The sequence below is a fragment of the Micropterus dolomieu genome, linkage group LG14 (genome assembly GCF_021292245.1).
Source record: "Micropterus dolomieu isolate WLL.071019.BEF.003 ecotype Adirondacks linkage group LG14, ASM2129224v1, whole genome shotgun sequence".
Classification (NCBI taxonomy): Eukaryota; Metazoa; Chordata; class Actinopteri; order Centrarchiformes; family Centrarchidae; genus Micropterus; species Micropterus dolomieu.
Window position 1 is genome coordinate 19,284,245 of NC_060163.1, and position 17,925 is coordinate 19,302,169.

Consider the following 17,925-nt stretch of genomic DNA (forward strand, 5'->3'; position numbering starts at 1 on the left):
CAAGTCCATAAGTCAATCAACAGAAAATGTATTGGCAACAATCTTGATACACAATTAATTATACAAAAATGCCAAATTCACCGGCTCAAATGTGAATATTGTTTTCTTCATCTTCTATGATAATAAGGTTGAATGCCTTTGGGTTTTGGACTGTTTCTCAGACTAAACATACAATTTCAATTTGTCAACTTGTGCTTTGGGAAATTCTGATGAACTTATTTCACTGTTTTGACATTTTATAAACCAAATGAATAGATTAAATAATTGGAATGTTAATCTATAGTGATAATTATTGTTAGTTTCCGCCCATATCATAATATTAAAAAGTAAATCCTCTCCCAGTCCATGCCATGGGTGCTCTTGACCGTTAAGAGGACAAACCAACTACTAGGCAGAAGATGTTGTCTTAGGTTATGACCCCATGGCTGAGGTAAAGTATGGGGCCCAATTAAAGCCAGTTGAGAGGCCCTGGTTCAGGTTATGATGTGTTCGACTAACTGTTCTGTTCGGCATTGCAGGAATCTCAGAGCACAGTGGTGCACAACCCTCCTGATGGAGTCAAGGTGAGATGTGTGTTTTGTCTGAAAGCCTCGAGCGTCAAACAGTAGCTTCGCTCTCAGGCCTGTGGGACTAGAAGCTGGCTACATTAATATTAGTATCTTTCTCTTCTCTCTGCACTTCAGGGATCAACAGAGAGCAACGCCACCAACGACGAGGAAGAAATGAAAGGTAGGAAAGGTACTCAAGTGTTTTCTTCCCCTTTTCTTGTTCTTATTCGCTCTCTCTCTGTCTCCCATCTAGTGAAGTGTGTGTATTCGACTGTAGAGACTGGCAGGTGTGCTGAGATGCAACACGTGTCTCTCACACTCTTGATTGTGTGCCTGTGGTGTATGTATGTGTGTGTATTTATTGTGTGTCTGGCTGCGTTTTGTGTGTGTGTTCTAGCGGACAGTTCGGTGCTGAGTCAGAGCAGCGCCACAGAGGAGATGCCCCCACTTCTGCCCTCACCTCAAAGCTCACCTGCCAGTAAGTTTATCCATGGCAACCAGAAGCTATATGGTCGCCACTGGCAAGGACCTAACACCCCCACCCACCCCCTCACTCCCCCACTCCCACCCTGGCTTTTTGTAGTCACTGGCAATGACGTTTTACATCTTTGAGCTCCCTCACTCTGATCCACCAAGCTTTTTTTGAGGGTTCCCACTGGTTATGGAATTTGTGGAACATTGTTTGTTTGCTTCTAAAATGTTGATTTAATTGAGGACAATCCAGATAATTCTTCAGGAAAACTCTGAGAACATCATAGAATTTAATATTGATTGATTTATTTATTTGAATTTTATTTCTGGTTTATTACAACTTGGATTGCCATCATTACAGTTGGTCATAACATTTACTCAAAAAGTTGATTACTGAGACAGAGGTCACTAAAAACAAGTCAGACGGGGCAAGAAACACAAGCAGTCAGACGAGTTTTAAACAAACACGAGGGCCATGTTCTTTGTACACCAATAACTGAGTTGTCTTGATTGGTGATGATTTGGAGTCTGGGTTTTTCAGTTCTTTAAAGCTGGCTTCAAAATGCTTCTGCAGCTGTTGTCTGAGTTACCACCTTATTCTCAGTTCATGCCGGAAACATTTTAGGGAAAACCTCCATATATGAACCCATGTTTAGATACAAATTACCCAAACATAAAGGTTTTAACATAACATAAAGGAAACCATTATGATCTGTTGGTGTAATTATTGCAATTTAGACTTAAATACCTTTTTATGACAAAAATACAACACAAAATAAAACAGTCAACCAACCCTTAAAAAAGACAAACTTTATTATAATTTGGCTGTTAACAGAGTGATGAAGCCAAAAAAAGAGACTTTAAAAAAATTCAGCAGGATGAGAATGGACAGGATCATTTTAGCCTGGATTGGTTAAGGCAAGTGCTTATTTGCAACTTATTTTCAGGATAAACAAAGGTTAACAGTAAAACGATTAACTAAATGCTAATTAGAAACATCCATCGCAGTTTTACAGACTGACTTTCCAGTGCAGATTTTATTTACCGTACTTGCGTAGTTGTGCGCTTACATAGTTTTATATATCCTTTTATTAAACCAAGTAAAAGTCTCATTAAGAATAAAATCGCCAAGAGAGCAGCGTAAACATTGTTACAACACTAAACACAAAAAATACAAACAGACAAACACAAATGTCACACAAATAGTCAGCTAATATGCAATACAAGGTCATTTATAATTCACAGGTCTAATTTCTTTAAAATGATTTCCAGTGAAAATGTATCACAGTTTTGCAGTTCAATGAGCTTGCGCTGTCTGTTTTACCTCCAAATGAAGTGGTTTTGATAATCTGGCTAAACGGTTAGCTTGTTAACATTAAGGATGCACCAATCTGACCTTTTCTTGCTCAGGGTATCTATCAGTATTCGTGTCAGATTGGTTTCTCCTAAATTTTAAATCTGAAAGTCCTTGTACTAAATACTGTACTAAAATGAGGACAGTGACTGCTGTGGCACTAAAATCTGAATCGGCCTTTATGAATGTAACTGATGGCAAAACGCATAATTTTATAATGTCAAACATGATGTTACTGTGACTTTAACGGTCACATTATTCAATACCAAATCTGCTCAATAAGATCTATATCGTCTGTGATTCTGGCTTGATCAATAAATCCTTAGTTTACATCATTGTTGTGTCTCAGTGTATCTCAGTGTTTACTTTGAGTGCAATGTTGTCATTACTAATAGGCCCAAACTACAAAAATAAGACCCACGTTGTAATAAACAGGAATGTTCCTTTTACCAGGATGCATTACCAGAATTAGAAGAGTTTTACACGCCAATTGCAGATGGTAATTTCCTGCTGTGTATATCAATTATACTGTACATTATGCGCTCACTTCTTTAGAGCAAGACTACACCTTAATTGCCTCAGTACCTGGACATAACTCCACAAAGCTCAGAACAAACTTTTACAAAAAACGGGGACTAATTTTATAGGTCATAGAGGCACTCTGACTTAATTATGTAAAGTCAAAAAAAAAAATAAATAAATACCAAAGTCGTGGAATTTTTCATCAGGGCCACTGTGGGAACCCTGAAATGTGTGTGGGTGTGTGCGGGTGTGAGTGTGTTTCTTGGTGATCGCTGCATCTATCCCTTTGTCCTCCTAATGTGACAGCTCCAGCTGGAGGAAGCCTTGCTTACCTTGCAGCTGGGTGTCCTAAACCGGCCTCCCAGTCTGACAGGCCCTGCTGCCTGTGTGACTTTACTGGACCCATGCACACCATAGAGCATCAGGTTTCTCTTTGTCCTCACATGTTCTCCTCCATTCTCCTCTGCTCTAATGCTTTATTCTCTGTTATGTTCTCTTTAATCTCCTTTAATATATTCTCAATTTCTCTCTAATGCACCATTCTTTGTTGCGTTATCTCGCCTCTTTCCTCTCACAAATCTTCCCCCCTCTGTACTCTAATCTCTCCACTCGTCTCTTGACCTCTTGTCTTCACCCTCTGCTCTCATCAGACGCACCCGCACTACAGGGCAGTCTGATCTCTTTTCCTCTCTTCCTCCTTACTCCTATCCTGTGTCCTCTGTCCACTCCCGCCTTCATTCCTGAACATGCCGAGTTTTCCCACAGGCGCATAACATGAGCTGTTAACAACAATGGCTTAGTTTCCTCTCTTTGCTGGGTGCTGCAGTTCATCAGGCTTTTGTTAATGTATACAAGCATTATGAGTGGAGTGAAATGTGAGCAGAGCAGGCAGTTAAATGTCTTCCACATCACACAGCATCATAATCGGAGCTGTACTGATCTCGCTTTCAGCTGCCATCCCATCCTCATGTTACCCATCTGCATGTCTGTCATAAACCTATACTTAACTCTCGTGTGTTGTTTATTTTTCACACATTTCACTAAATGCTAACCCACATCAGCTTTGTCTATTGTTCAGATTTGTCACTTTAATTTTGGTTCTTGTTTTATTGCATGCTGTGTGTGTGGATGCTCACATGTACGCTTCTGTCATCCTTGTCACCCATTCACGTGTTTGTGTTTGTTGACCATCCGTTGTGTGTTTCAGTTCCACCGCATGATGTCAAGCGCATGGCATGGAACAGCACAGGCAACAGCTCCTGCCCTGACTCTGAGCTCTCACAGTCCTCCATGCCTGCCGCTCCACTAGGGAGCAACACTGTCACTGCTATAAACAACACTAAGCAGAGTAAGAACACCATCTTGACTAACTGACCTCAGCTTTTCTTTGCCGACTACTCACTGTAGCTGTTGTAAACTCTTGCATCTCTGAAATGGGGATTAAAGGCAGCAGCGATTTAAAGTCATTTTAGACCGGGAAAGACTTGAAATGAGGCAAATAACTGTATGTATCTACATATATTTGATACATGTTCAGGTCTTTAAACAGATAATTAACATTGGTCGCAAGTAAAGAAAAAGTGGCAAAATAAAATTTTAAGGGTAATCACTTTGTGACCATAAGAAACATACAAATATCAACAGTCTGATTCATTCAAGTTATTTGACCAAGTCCCATGAAAAGATCAAAATCAACCATGGCTTAGTCGGCCTCTGAGTACTTTCTGACTTCCCTACCCTGTCTGTGGCTCTCATCCTTAATCACATCCCAATTTGCTGAAGATGTAAATCTTTCAAAATGGTTCACAGATATGTAGTTTCTTTCTTCTTCAAGTAATGTCCACCTTAAACAGCTGGACACTAGTTTTCAGCAAGTGTTTCTGAAACGGGGGTAAATTGTGCATTTGTTGGACTATTTTCGTATTAAAACACACTTTGTGCTCCAGTGAGTATTTTAAGGCAGCAGGATGGTGTATGTGGGATTGAGTCACAATAAGCTACATGTGCGTTGTGATGAAGGAACAGGTCACCCAGTGTAACGGTATGGCTCATTGTGGGTTTTTTTTTTTATAGTTTTTGGACAACAGTGGAGCTCCATGGCACAGAGGAATAAAATAATAGGCTTTGGCTACACAGATAATACTTGTTAGTTGGAGAAGTTCATTGTTGGTTTTGGCTCATAGTATTCATAGGATTTTGTTTACAAAAAGAAAAATATAGAATATCACCAGCCTCATCCTGTTTAAGATGTTTTTTGTAGTGTTGAAACGTTTCGTGTGGGTTCATTGATTTTTTTTTTTTTTTTTTTTTTTTTTTAATTGTATGTGTAATGTGTGGAAAAGTAACAAGCACTTCTCAGGCATTGGAATACCACTCACTAATATTGATTAACACTAAATTTAAGCATAATTTTGCACAACTATGGTTTTGTTTGGTGGGAGATGATGTGATCAAAAATTTTCTCTGACCCAAGGGGATTAAAATCGTGTTAGTTTGTATTTATTTTATTAGTGGCTGTGGTCAGAGGAGGCTGTAAATATAATTATAAATATATATCATGCCATTTAAGATTTAATGCTTTTAGAAAATGAGCATTGTCTTGAAAGTAAGCAGTCAAAAGTAAGTTTTGGGAGTGGACCTTGAGTTAAGATTCATTTGTCAAACTAAGATTATGGTGTTTACAAGCAGAGTTGTAGTTTTTGTTTTGGTGGCAGTGTGGGCTCACAGCAATGAGTAGCGTTGAGTCAGTTTTTGTGCCACACAGAAGGTGAGAAGCGCAGCGTCAGACAGCGATGAGGTCGAGCTGCAGTTAAAAGCTGCTTTGGACAGAGTGATGAGGAGCGTCAAGCTGTAGCCACAGAAGAAGAGAGCCTGAAGGGAAGCAGGAGTTGAAGTGATGCGAGGAAAAAACACCACGTAGTTGATTGTTGTCTCACCTTCTAAGTGGCTTCTCATCATTTACCATCTGTCTGTGTCTGTCTCTTCCCTGCTCTTTCTGTAGCGCGTAAACAGGAGATCATCAAGATAACAGAGCAGCTGATTGAAGCAATCAACAATGGAGATTTTGATGCCTACACGTGAGTACATAGTCTATGTGTAGTGAAAAGCAGTGAATGAATCAGGGATTCAGTGTCTTCTGCAAGAAGTTAAATGTAGCTCTTTAGAGTTGTCTTTATTTTTGTTCTCTTTCTGTCTTTCACCCACTCTTAGTTTCTCACGTCTCTTTTCCTTTCTCGTTGCTCCTCCTCAGGAGGATTTGTGATCCTGGACTCACCTCTTTTGAACCTGAGGCCCTGGGGAACCTGGTGGAGGGCATGGACTTTCACAAGTTCTACTTTGAAAACTGTGAGTCTCCGTGTGTGTGTGTGTGTGTGTGTGTGTGTGTGTGTGTGTGTGTCTTCATCTCATATGAGGAGGAGGATCACCAGAAAGGGCAATCAGTTTTGGGGGAAATATCAAGTAAATTCATAATTTTCCTTTTTGGTTGACAACTTCCCTGACAGCATCTGAAATGTCCCAATGTGATAAACCCAAAGATATTACATTTACCATAAACATAAAACTTTATTTTGGCACTTTTCCTCGAAAAATAACACAAATTGCAAAGTGATCATAAAAATTGTTGCAGATTATTTCTCTATTAATCAAGTAATTGTCTCCGCTCTATTGCTAGCTACTGAAATTTGATGTAGCAGTGTAGTTGTTGTTTTTCTACTTTTACCTTTTTACTTCAAAGCAGTTGATGGATATATGCAAATATTAATAAGTCAGTTTTTAAATGATGTGCAGCGGTTTCCCTTCACACATTTCTGCCAATCAAGTCTGAGGTTTTAAAATCACACAAACATTTTAGTTGTGATTTATATTTCTCCCATTTAGCTTGAGCAGCGATTACTTGTGGATGCATCATTAACTGTCATATTTTCTAATAATAATAAAATTAATTCAAGTACCTTTCACATAACCCAAGGAGACTTGACATGCAGTAAGAAAGCAAAAAGCTACTGTTGAACGCTCACAAATCCATTGATCTATCTGGTATTTAAGGATGACTGGATACTTCTTGTCTGTCTCCGTTCATTTTATCCAGTACTGAGCAAGAACAGCAAGCCTGTGCACACCACCCTGCTCAACCCACATGTGCACTTGATCGGCGAGGATGCGGCGTGCATCGCCTACATCCGGCTCACACAGTTTGTGGACACCACGGGCCGCCCTCGTTCCAGCCAATCAGAGGAGACCAGGGTTTGGCATCGTCGCGATGGCAAGTGGCTCAATGTTCACTTCCACTGCTCAGGAGCGCCTGCTGCACCACTACAGTGATCAGGTACTTTCCGGTGAATTTTAAAGCTGCTATGTTTTTAATTCCTGACTTTATTTGTGGTGGTTAACGTTACAGATTCTGAAAGGAACAATTCTGGTTTATTACAACTTGGGTCCCATTTTCATTCCTTTGGCCATTAGTTCTTTCTGTTATAATAACATTGCACTGGGAACAAGCTCACATCACTACGTCTAACTGGGCGAGAAAGATGAGCAGTCAGGCACTCAGGTAATATTTCTGTTTCACAGAAAAAGTAGTTGTATAACTATTAAAGGGTAGGTTAAATTAAATAAGTTTAAATTAGTCTGTAAACTGTGACAGATGCAGACAGTTGTAATAATTTTAATAAATACATACACACATAATTGTAATATGTATACGTATTAATTAAACACACAGGGTAATGATTTCACTGGTTGTCTTCAATTTCTCCTCTAAAGAAGTTTGGCTAACTTGGCCTGCTGCCAGGTAATCGCATTGTCCCCCGTGTATTGTCCCCCCATTTGCCCTTCATTCTCCCTTCATTTCCTGTCAGCTTTCTACTGTACGCTACTTATAAAGGCAAAAAATCCTAAAAATCCTTTTTGAAAACCTGTCTGATTGCTTGTGTTTCTTGTCCTGTCTGAGTTATTTTTGGCAGTGTCCTGCATCTTTCCCTCAGGAATGAATTGGCTGAGTACAGGGTTATTATTTCTGATAGAAACAATGGCCAAAACTACCAGAAAAATAATTCAAATTATTCTTAAACTGGACTGGGTTCATTTCATACAATTTCAGCCACTGTACGCACTAATGAAGCGTCTTGTCAAAACAGGAACTAATTTGTCCCTCTTTCCCCCCCACCCAGTGGTCCTGAGCCTCCAGTCTACTGGAGTGTGTGTTTTGGGGGGCAGTTTTTTTCAGCGAGCGTGTTTAAGAGGCACGTCCTCTGCGTGGATTGGCTAGTGCCAGGAGCCCGGCCGGGCGAGATCGCATCCCTCTCCACGATACCAACCAATCCTGTCCCCCCTTTGACCTGCTGGGGGCCGGCTGAACACAAGACACCGCCCCCATGGGATGATGCATGCATCTGGCGCCTGATTGGAGGGCGCGTCTTGCCCTCTATCCCTCCCCTGGCAGCCATCTTTTTTCTGCCCGCGCGAGATGAGACGTCCTGCGTGAGGAGAGGATTTACAGTTGAACTTGTGACAGTTTATGAGTATGAGTTATGAATATGCTGTGTAAATTATGACTAGATGTACCAGAAACCACCAAAACCCAACCAAGCATTTATATTCACTATCTAATAACGGAGGAACAGAAGGGAGTTGTGAGGTTAGCAGCTGAGATTTTGGACACATTTTTTGGCATTCTAGGGATAACCAGGTAGAAAGTTTTGTGCTCTCTACCCGGACGTTGATGTAAAGATGTAGGAAGATTTTCCCCCAACTGAATTCTAGACAGGCGGGTGGGGGGGGATATCAAGTCAGCTCAGTCAGAGAACTTGATGACGAGAGAAACTGATATCAAAAACATGAAGCACCAAAGTGTAGAACTTTAGGCTTTTTATGTGTTTTCGTTTGTGTGCTTGTTTTCCGCCCGAACGGAAAATCGTGTCGTTGTGGGATTTTGGGTGGGTGGGGTCGTCTAATTTGAGGTTACATGTTCTGTTGTGTTTTTCGCGTCTTGTTCTCTTTGCGTTCCTGTGAATAACCGGAGCCTATGTTTTGGGGGGGGGGGGGTTGTTAATTTTTTTTTCTTTTTTCTTTTTTCTTTTTGTCTGACTGATCCTTTATTCGAGGCTCCTTTTTCAAAGCAGCTGAGTTTTTAAAAAAGAGGGATTTTATTGTGCAAGTTTAAAGCTAACCTGCGCGTGTTAACACGTTCTGTTGTGTCTGTATGCAGTGGAGGGAGAGAGTGGGCCGGGGAAGGCGTCTGCGTTTTGCATGTTTGCCCGCCGCCTCTCCCTCATTCACCCTCTCTTAAACCATTCCCTCTTTTAACCCTCCCTCCCACTTCTTTTATCTGCTTTCTGCAAGGGCCTGGTTTGTTTATAATCACTGTGTAAATACAGTGTATGTATAGATATATGTAGAAAAGTGTAATATATGTACATGTATCTAAGAGACACTCATCCTGTGCATCTGAACATGGGAACCACCCCATGACCTCCGCAAACCCCATCTAGTTTAGATTTTCCTCACCGATTTTCAATTTGCTTTAATTCTCCTCCTTAAAGTACTTCCTTAAAATATTGGTAGCTCTTGATGACTCAAGACAAACACGAATACACCCTCATGTGGGCTACCAGCTCTAGTCCCATGGCCGCAAGACTGTTTTTGGAGACGGGGAATAAAATAAATAACAGGTTGAAAATAGTTTGACCCCTCTGCCTAACAAGACTCTTGAGTTTCTAAATAAGAAGACCTTCATCATAGTGTCCTTAACTCCTGATCCCACAATGCTGTGAGCCGTCTCTTCATATCATATGCGCACACACACACACAAACACAAACACACACACACACACACACGCCTGGTGGTGTGTTTTAGGCTTTGTAACATATCAGCACCGCTGCTGTGTGACCACCCTTGCTGTGACCACCCTTGCTGTGCTGCTTAATTGTCTCCATCCATCCGCGACAGTCGTATCTTAAACCCCCCTGATACCTCCCTCCCTCCGTGTACCAACTAGTCCCTAATCTTGAGATGTTTATTTGTACCTCTCTGTTGTTTCTCTGTTCCTGTGTTACTGGTTTGAGTTTTTATTTTTTTCTTTGTTGTCGTCGTCGTCGTCGTCGTTGCTGTTAACTTGTCGTTTGGTAATTTGCCGATCTGCCAAGCTGGAGTTCTGCACTCTCCCTCGCAAACAGAAGAGAGTTTAAAAAAAAAAAAAAAAAAGGGAATAGAGGGAGGAAGTAAAGACAACACACAATTAGATTTGAGTGATCATATATTGATCGTGGACTAAATTATTGATTAATGTAATCTACCCTTGGTGGTTTTAAATCGTGCCTGCTCAGTTTAGAGTCGTTTTGAAAGCCAGAGAGAGTTGGTGTGGGTGTGCAGGTTTTTGTCACCTACACTGTTGAACCAGAGCGGGAGACCTAGTTATATGCATGTTTCAGTTACACATTTCTACCATGTACCTACCTGAATAAGGATGGAGCTAGTGTTAATATATGATATTTGCATCTTTTGAAATAAGAAGTTCCTCCATCCAGAATGTTGAATAGGTGACATGAAAAATATTTAAAAAAAACACGCAAAATTTAAAAAAAAAAAAGGATTCAGGAGCCGTAGCTTGGTATGAGGCCCTCGATGTTAGCGTTTTCCCTGCGTTGTAATGATATACTATTGGGCTGCGCTTTCTCCCCCAGCCTTCACGTGGATGCTGGAGTTTTTTTGCATGATCATGATGTACAATGAAATACAACCATGAATTGACGACTATCAAGTGTTTGTCTGAGTGTTAGTTGGTCTTCATCATAGCTTTGTTATTCTTCAAACTTGGATCTTGAAAGTATTTAATAAAAATACTATTTCAGCACTGGTTTGTCTCTCGACTCGATTTATTTTGTTAAGATTTGTCATCATATGGAAACATTTTTGTCCTTTCTCCAGCAAATATCGTATTGGAAAGGCATCCCTGGAAATATGTTCCTTTCATCCCCAAACCAACAACCTGCCAAAACAGTTCAGAGTTTTCTGGCTGCTTTTTAACACCATTTTTTCTGAGTGGATTGTCTCTTACACATACCTTCTGTCCAGACAAAATGTATTCTTAATTTGACAACATAACAGAACTTTTTTGGGGGGGGTTATCATTGTGCATTTGTTTATTTTATTTTTTATTTTTTTACCCTTTTCAGCCTGGATTTAGAGAGGGGTTTCATCAGCAGTCCAATATCACCAAATTTGGAGCTAATAGGGATATGCAACACACATTTCTGCTTATGTAACACTGCAACATTCATTAGTCATGCTGAATATCTGCTCATGTAGTCCAATTTAAGAAAGGAAACTAGATAGTCTCTGGTGACATTTAGCATTAAGATGCTGGCTGTGAAGGGGGAAAAAAAAGGTTTAGATTTGAGCTGAGTACAATAAACTGGCTCTGGATCATTCCGCAATAAACCTTGACTACTTGGTTGGCTGGATGCTCTGAACACCACCCGGCATCACAGCTGGCATAATATTTGCCCTCCATACTTGCCTGTCATCACTTAAAGTCAGATTAAACTGCATAACACTGCATAGCCTCGAGGCCATTAACATACACAGGATAAAACAATCACTGCTGTCCATTCAGCAGCTCGTGCATCATCTCATCTCACCACTTCAGCCTTTGTGCTGTCTTACCGAGCACTGTGAAGTGTCGAGTAATGCTGCAGCCTTATTTAAAAAGGTTTTGTGGTGTTATTTATGATGGTTCCAGTTATTTTAAGGATTGAGTCTGTGTGTGTGTGTCCCTGGGATATAGGACAGCTCCCCCTGGTTCCTCTGCTTTCTGTGTGATTAATGAGGAGAGCTCAGCAGTTGGTTAGCGTCGACACTCAGACTTACTTTCTCAAAGACACAAAAAGGGAGAAACTCTTAAGGGAATGTCTCTTGTCTTGTTAGCGCTCTCTGACCTCCCGACTCTTTGTGTCAATAAAATTAGGAGAAAAGCTGACCCAGAATGAGTCCCTTGAATCTAAATTACTTTGGACTTTGCTAAGGTCTTAAAGGACAGGTTCCCTTTTTGTTTATCATGTTTCCAATCATTTATAAGCAACACCTCACCAATGACACATGCTGAAAAAACAATCACATTTTATTTATTGTTTTTTTTTAAACAAGGCTCACTGACTCGACCATGCTATATCGTCTTTCTCCACCTTTCTGTTGCAGATAAAGCAAAGGGAAGGGTTGCATCCCTCTTTTTTCTTTTCTTTATCCTTGTTTTTGAAGGCCTAAATTATTTGGACTGTGGTCAGTCAGGAGCTGCAGTTGAGATTTGTTTAGGTGTTGGTGAGATTATGTTAACCACATTCAAGTTAAATAGGTTTGTTTTCCATCACAGACCTTATTTTTTTAGATCAATACCACTCTCATGTCTGTATACTAAATATGAAGCTACAGCCTGGAGACTGTTTGCTTTGCTTAGCTTAGCGCAAAGACTGGAAACAGAAACAGCAGACCTGGCTCTGTATATAGGTAAAAAGAAAATCTGCCCAACAGAGCCTCCTCTAAATCCTCACTAATTAATTGTATCTTGTTTGTTGAATTCTCAGCAAAGTTTAAAAACATGAAGTTGGCGTTTTTCAGAAGATAATGTGCAGACTATATCTTTGCTGGGTGCAGTGACTTCCTGGAGTCCTTGAGGTTGCCAGACAACAGGCCAGATAAGTTAGTAGTGAGCTGTGGAGATGCTGATGGGAGGATTAATTGTACCTTTAGAGCCAGGCTAGCGTTTTCCCCTGTCTCCAGTCTTTATGCTAAGCTTAGCTAACTGTCTCCTTGCTGTAGCTATATATTTACAATACAGTGGTATCAATCTTGTCATCTGAAGCTGGATTTAATACTTTTGCATTATGGGGCTACGCTGTACCTATACAGTGATTACACAATGGTGACGAGACACAGGGAAGTAATGAGTTACCTGGATGTAAATCAAAGTATATAGCTCACCATTGATCTGTACCACAAAATCCCTCATAGACCATAACTAACAATGAATAGATCCTACTAACTGGTACTGTCTGTGTTGCCAAGGCTGATGAAGATTTTTCCTCTGTGCCATACAGTAGAGCTCCACTGTTGTCCAAAACTATTAAAAACACAAATTAACCACACTGTCGCACTGGGTGACCATGAACAAGGGCAGTACTTTATTTTGAGTCAATCCCTTGACACAGTCCTGCTGCCATAAACACTTGCATTTATTCATCTGTTGTTGACAATAGTCCCTACAAAATGCACTTTTTACGCTTGTCTGACTAGTGTTTTGTAAAAACTACATTTCCCAGCAGTTGTTAGCATTCTTTAGAGAAATAATAGGCAAACTATCACATTTTGTTTTGTTTTGGTGTTTTCATGGGATGTGTCAGACGTCCTAGTCAGCATGATTTACATGCGTTACAACCAACGGAGCAGTGTTGGCTTTATAACCATCTTCCTGCTCTGTTGTTCAGTATCCATGTTCAGTTGACATTGGAAACCATTTCTTCCTGTTGGCAGACTCTAATAACTCTGATGGACCATGTTTTTCCATTTCACATGCAACTCAAAATTAAAATCTATCCTTCCCTTGCGATAACTGATGAACCCAGTTGTTCTTTTGCCACTTGTCTTCCCTGACCTTGTTACCATCGTTGGAGAGAGAGAGGGAACCATGTGCAGTGTCCAGTACCACAGTTACATCCACATATAGTGCCAAAACCACTTCTGCATTTCTTTGATGAACTTGTCTTCAAAGTTCTTCAAACTTCTCGTCTCACAGTCTCCTCGAGTTCAGAGATGGTGCTCCGCCAAGATTTGTGTGGAAGGCTGGAGAGAGATGACACTCTCAGGAGGAAATGGATATGTTGCTCCAGCTCTCTACTGCCCTTCACTTTTTCTCAATCACCCAAATGATTATTTTTTCAATTCAGGCAACAAGAGCAGGGAACACCTGCACACTGGCCGATGTGTCATCCTGGGCGTCCCTCTTGCTGAGCCTCACCAGGTTATTTGGCCTCCTGGACCTTCTGCAGCTTCTCCTGGATCATCACATACTCTGTCTCTTAGAGCAGTCTTTATCTTGTTACACTTTACCTCCAGTGGTACAGTCTTGTGAGTCTCATGGTCAAACACACCTTGTTTCATCTCCATGTTTGGCAGCAGATTCATTATGCTTCTTTCTTGCATCCCTTCAAAATAATCATGGACTGCTCAGAATGTCATGTTGGTTTGTAAGTCTGGTCTGCTCGTGAATGTCTCCTTGCAGAGTGGGCGCTGGCAGTGGTTGCGGTCTCCTGTGAAACAGGCCTTGCAGAAGTTATTGCCACATGCAATGGACACGGGCTCAACAAAAACCTCCAGGCAGCTCACTGAAACTGTACTTCACACAACAGACTGCTGCAGAAAGCCATGCCTGCAACATTACGTAAACCACAACGTTACTTCCTGGAAAATGTATAGGCTTTTGTTTTTCATTTCTCAGACCAATATGTGAGGTTGTGTTTTCTTTCGCCTAATGTTCTAACACATTGAATAAGCCAGATTAATTTAGAGTAACTCTACTTTGTCATTGGACTTGAGGTGCACACACAAACGTATTAAACTATCGTCATACTGAGGGCCCACATACAGTGTGTCTTGCATCTACTCACCCAAGGGTGTGAATTCAGCCCATACACGTGTCCTGCAAGCTTAAATTACAAAATGACGGCGCAGTTAACCCTGTTCATGCTTCAGTGTGTCTGTTAGTTCATAATCTTAACTCTTCACATTGCTCTTCCCTTTGTGACACTCCTACCAGCCGTAATCCTTTGAATGACTGATACACAACACATATAATGTAACTATTGTCAAAAACTGCTTTGTTTTATTCATTTTTGCAATTTATATTCTGGATTATTGTCCACACTGCTGTGTATGCAAAATTTTATTAATACAACAAATGTATAAATATATATAAAATAGGGCAGTGGTGAAATGTAAGTACACAATATCAAATACTGTAACTGAGTACAATTTTGAGATACTTGAGCATTTCCATACTACATTTATCTGACAGTTTTAGCTACTAGTTACTTCCTAGGTTCAGATTTTAGATGTAATACTTAATTATCAAATAAAGTATGATGCATTTTTAGAGACTACCCAACAGTGTAGTAAGGAGTTAAACTGACCCACCTTGACCAAACGTAACATTAAAGTGCTGCTTACATGTTAATGCATCAATAATAATGATGAAAATCATATAATATGGATGATAATACTAATAAGTAAAGGTCATTCTGAATTATGAGTACTTTTGATACTTTAAGTACATTTTGTAACATTTTGTAACAGTAACAGAATACTTCTATAGTAAGTAAAGTATCGTTACTTTACTGAACGTAAGTTGGGCGTGAGTAAAATACAGGGCCACGAGAAAGATGCATAACCTGTTTGCAGTCATTTAATACATAAATTGGAGAGAGAAAAAAATGAATGATGATTCACATTTGTGCCATTTAACATTATAAACACAACTTTTCAACTTCAAATTTGTAATGAGTCACACCTGCGTAATGGAGCAGGGGTTGTTCTCCAATTATGTTTACACCCCATAGTCATTATTTTATTCTAATAACGGCAGCTCATCTTATACAAATCATTAACAGATGCTATTTTCATTTAGATTGCTAAATATTCAGCCATGTCCCAAAAGATGGCTCATTTAAGCTCATTATAATAATCACTTTAATTATTATTATAATCACTTTTTCTACAGTTTTCAATAAGAACTCGCCAATCCACTGCAGCAAAGGTACCCCCCCCCCTTTTTTTCAGAGAGGAACCCCTCCAAACAAAAGAAAAGATTACCAGCAGCAGCTAAACTCATTTTACTTTTCATGTAAAATCTGGGAAGCATTTTTTTCCTTCTAACCTTTGTGTGGAAAATGCTGTATGATTTCCTCGGGGCTTTAAGAATTTGTTTATTTGATCAATTACATACTTAACTTATATTATGAGAAACAACAGAACAATGTATTATGTACAAACAAATATTTCTGAACAGCTGCTCCAGACATCTTCATGCTGAATGCAAATTTAAATTGAAAATAAATACAGCTTACCCTTTGCATATCACATAATCATCCTTATTTGGTGGCTTTAACATTACCAAACCAATACTTTAGGTGAAAACCGAGTTGATTAAAGCGTATTATTGAATATGACAGAGAAGAAAGGACACACCAACGCTGAAGACATGACTCACCAGGTATATGTTTTAATACTCAACCATGATTCAGCACATTACACTGAGGAACAGCTGAAGGGTTTAACACAGGTAAAGTAGGCCTTAAACACTTTACATTGCTCCCTCACTGTCCAACCATAGACATACATTATTTACATTAACCTACAGGATCTGCATGATAAAACATCAATTCTCAGGAAGGTAGGAGTAGTGATAAGATTGAGTTTATGTACATGATTATAACAACAGGCATCGGACAGGTCCATGTTGGAGAAACAGCGGTTGCAGGTTACAAGATGCTTCACAACACAATGGTTCACGGTACATCAAAAGCACAAGTCAAGTCCGTACACTTATAGCAACAGTATAAAAAGAACCGTCAGGGCCATATCATCCAACAACGGTGGCCCTGTGAAAATAGAGCAACGTCGCCATCTTCTGGTTAGATCACACATCTGCTCAGAGTACAACAGAACAGACAACATTTAATTTCAAGAGTTCGGCTATCTAATTCAGTCAAGAATGAATGCAGTACACGTACTATCTAAACTCAGGAGTAGTAGCTAGCTATCCATCTATCTATCTAGAGCCATATGCTGGAATCAGCACAAAAAGATAATTTATGACCCGACAGCTTCCAATGGCTTTGAAAGGAGATTATTGTCCTGTACAGTTTAAAGGACCATACCAGTGTTTTTGCAAGTTTCAGCTCCCAAACTCCAAATACAGCAAATGGTTTACACTCGATATAATTGTTGATGAAACCATATTCGGGGGTTCCCTTTGGAATACAAATCAATTAGCAGACTCTTAAAACCAGTCTAATTGATCTGGATAGAAAAAAAACGCGTTACCTCTTGACAATAATGCGACTTTGACAAAAATAAATGCAGATTTAACATTTACTGTAATGGATTCCACAAGTTTCCTGGAAACCAAACACTTCCTGGAAAGCAGGGAATATTTTTGAGAAATCACCACACTTATGATATGATGCTAAAGTGAAAAAAGGGACACATAACATAAATTCATTATTTGTGGACTTTGATATGAGCATTATACAGCTAATTAACTTTTTAATGGCTAATTGATTATAGCTTTATAGCTCAGTTATAAACCATTAACAACTTTTGGGGTGCCTGGTAATAAAGGATAATGAGTGTCTCACTTTTTAATATGAAGTCTGGCATTATAAATGCTAATGAGTGAGAGACATAAATTATGTTTCTAATGAGAAAAAGTAAGTAAAGCATCTGTTAATTATAAATTATAATTATAAACCTGGCATCCCAAAAGTTTGTTGTGTTAAATGCTTATAACTGAACTATAAATAACTAGTAAACAATGTATTAACCATGAATAAACATTTTAAACCGTTTTAGAAAAGGTGCCATTATTATACTATAGATTGAGTATAGCAGATGTGTTTTTACTTCTGACATGTGTTTCCATTATTTTTGATTTCCTGATTGCGTTCTGTATTTATCTAACTCCAGTTTTTTATACGTATTTGGACCTTGGGAACAACACTTCGTGTGTACTTGCATGAAAAAGCACAGGAGCGCCCTGAACTTTGGGTTTCAAAGTAGACAGGCGTGAAAAATCACTGGTATGGTCCCAAGTTAAATAGCTTAGTCAGGGTCTAAACAGCACTTTCACCAGTAAAGGTATTAGACAACAGCCAGAAGCCCTGTTTGAAAAAGCAACCCACATGTTAATTTTTATACAAACTTAATTTGAGCGTCACCTGATGCAGGAGATTGGTTTATCTATATTAATCATCTTAGAGGGA

At 39.6% G+C, this 17,925-nt stretch overlaps 1 protein-coding gene across 10 annotated transcripts in view; it reads left to right on the plus strand.

Annotated features, from left to right (window-relative positions):
• Positions 1 to 10,751, plus strand: part of LOC123982601 (calcium/calmodulin-dependent protein kinase type II subunit gamma-like) — a 40,157-nt gene extending 29,406 nt beyond the window's left edge. For 3 of the 10 annotated variants that reach the window (XM_046068232.1, XM_046068224.1, XM_046068226.1), the window contains 8 exons: positions 519 to 563; positions 684 to 729; positions 946 to 1,026; positions 4,103 to 4,243; positions 5,897 to 5,972; positions 6,146 to 6,240; positions 6,986 to 7,222; positions 8,067 to 10,751. In XM_046068232.1, the coding sequence (XP_045924188.1) occupies positions 519 to 563; positions 684 to 729; positions 946 to 1,026; positions 4,103 to 4,243; positions 5,897 to 5,972; positions 6,146 to 6,240; positions 6,986 to 7,218 (717 nt within the window). In that variant the 3' untranslated portion in view covers positions 7,219 to 7,222; positions 8,067 to 10,751. Of the gene's footprint in view, positions 1 to 518; positions 564 to 683; positions 739 to 945; positions 1,027 to 4,102; positions 4,244 to 5,896; positions 5,973 to 6,145; positions 6,241 to 6,985; positions 7,223 to 8,066 lie in introns of all 10 variants that reach the window. The other 7 variants (XM_046068223.1, XM_046068225.1, XM_046068230.1 and 4 more) reach the window with 5 other exon arrangements.
• The last annotated feature ends 7,174 nt before the right edge of the window (positions 10,752 to 17,925 follow it).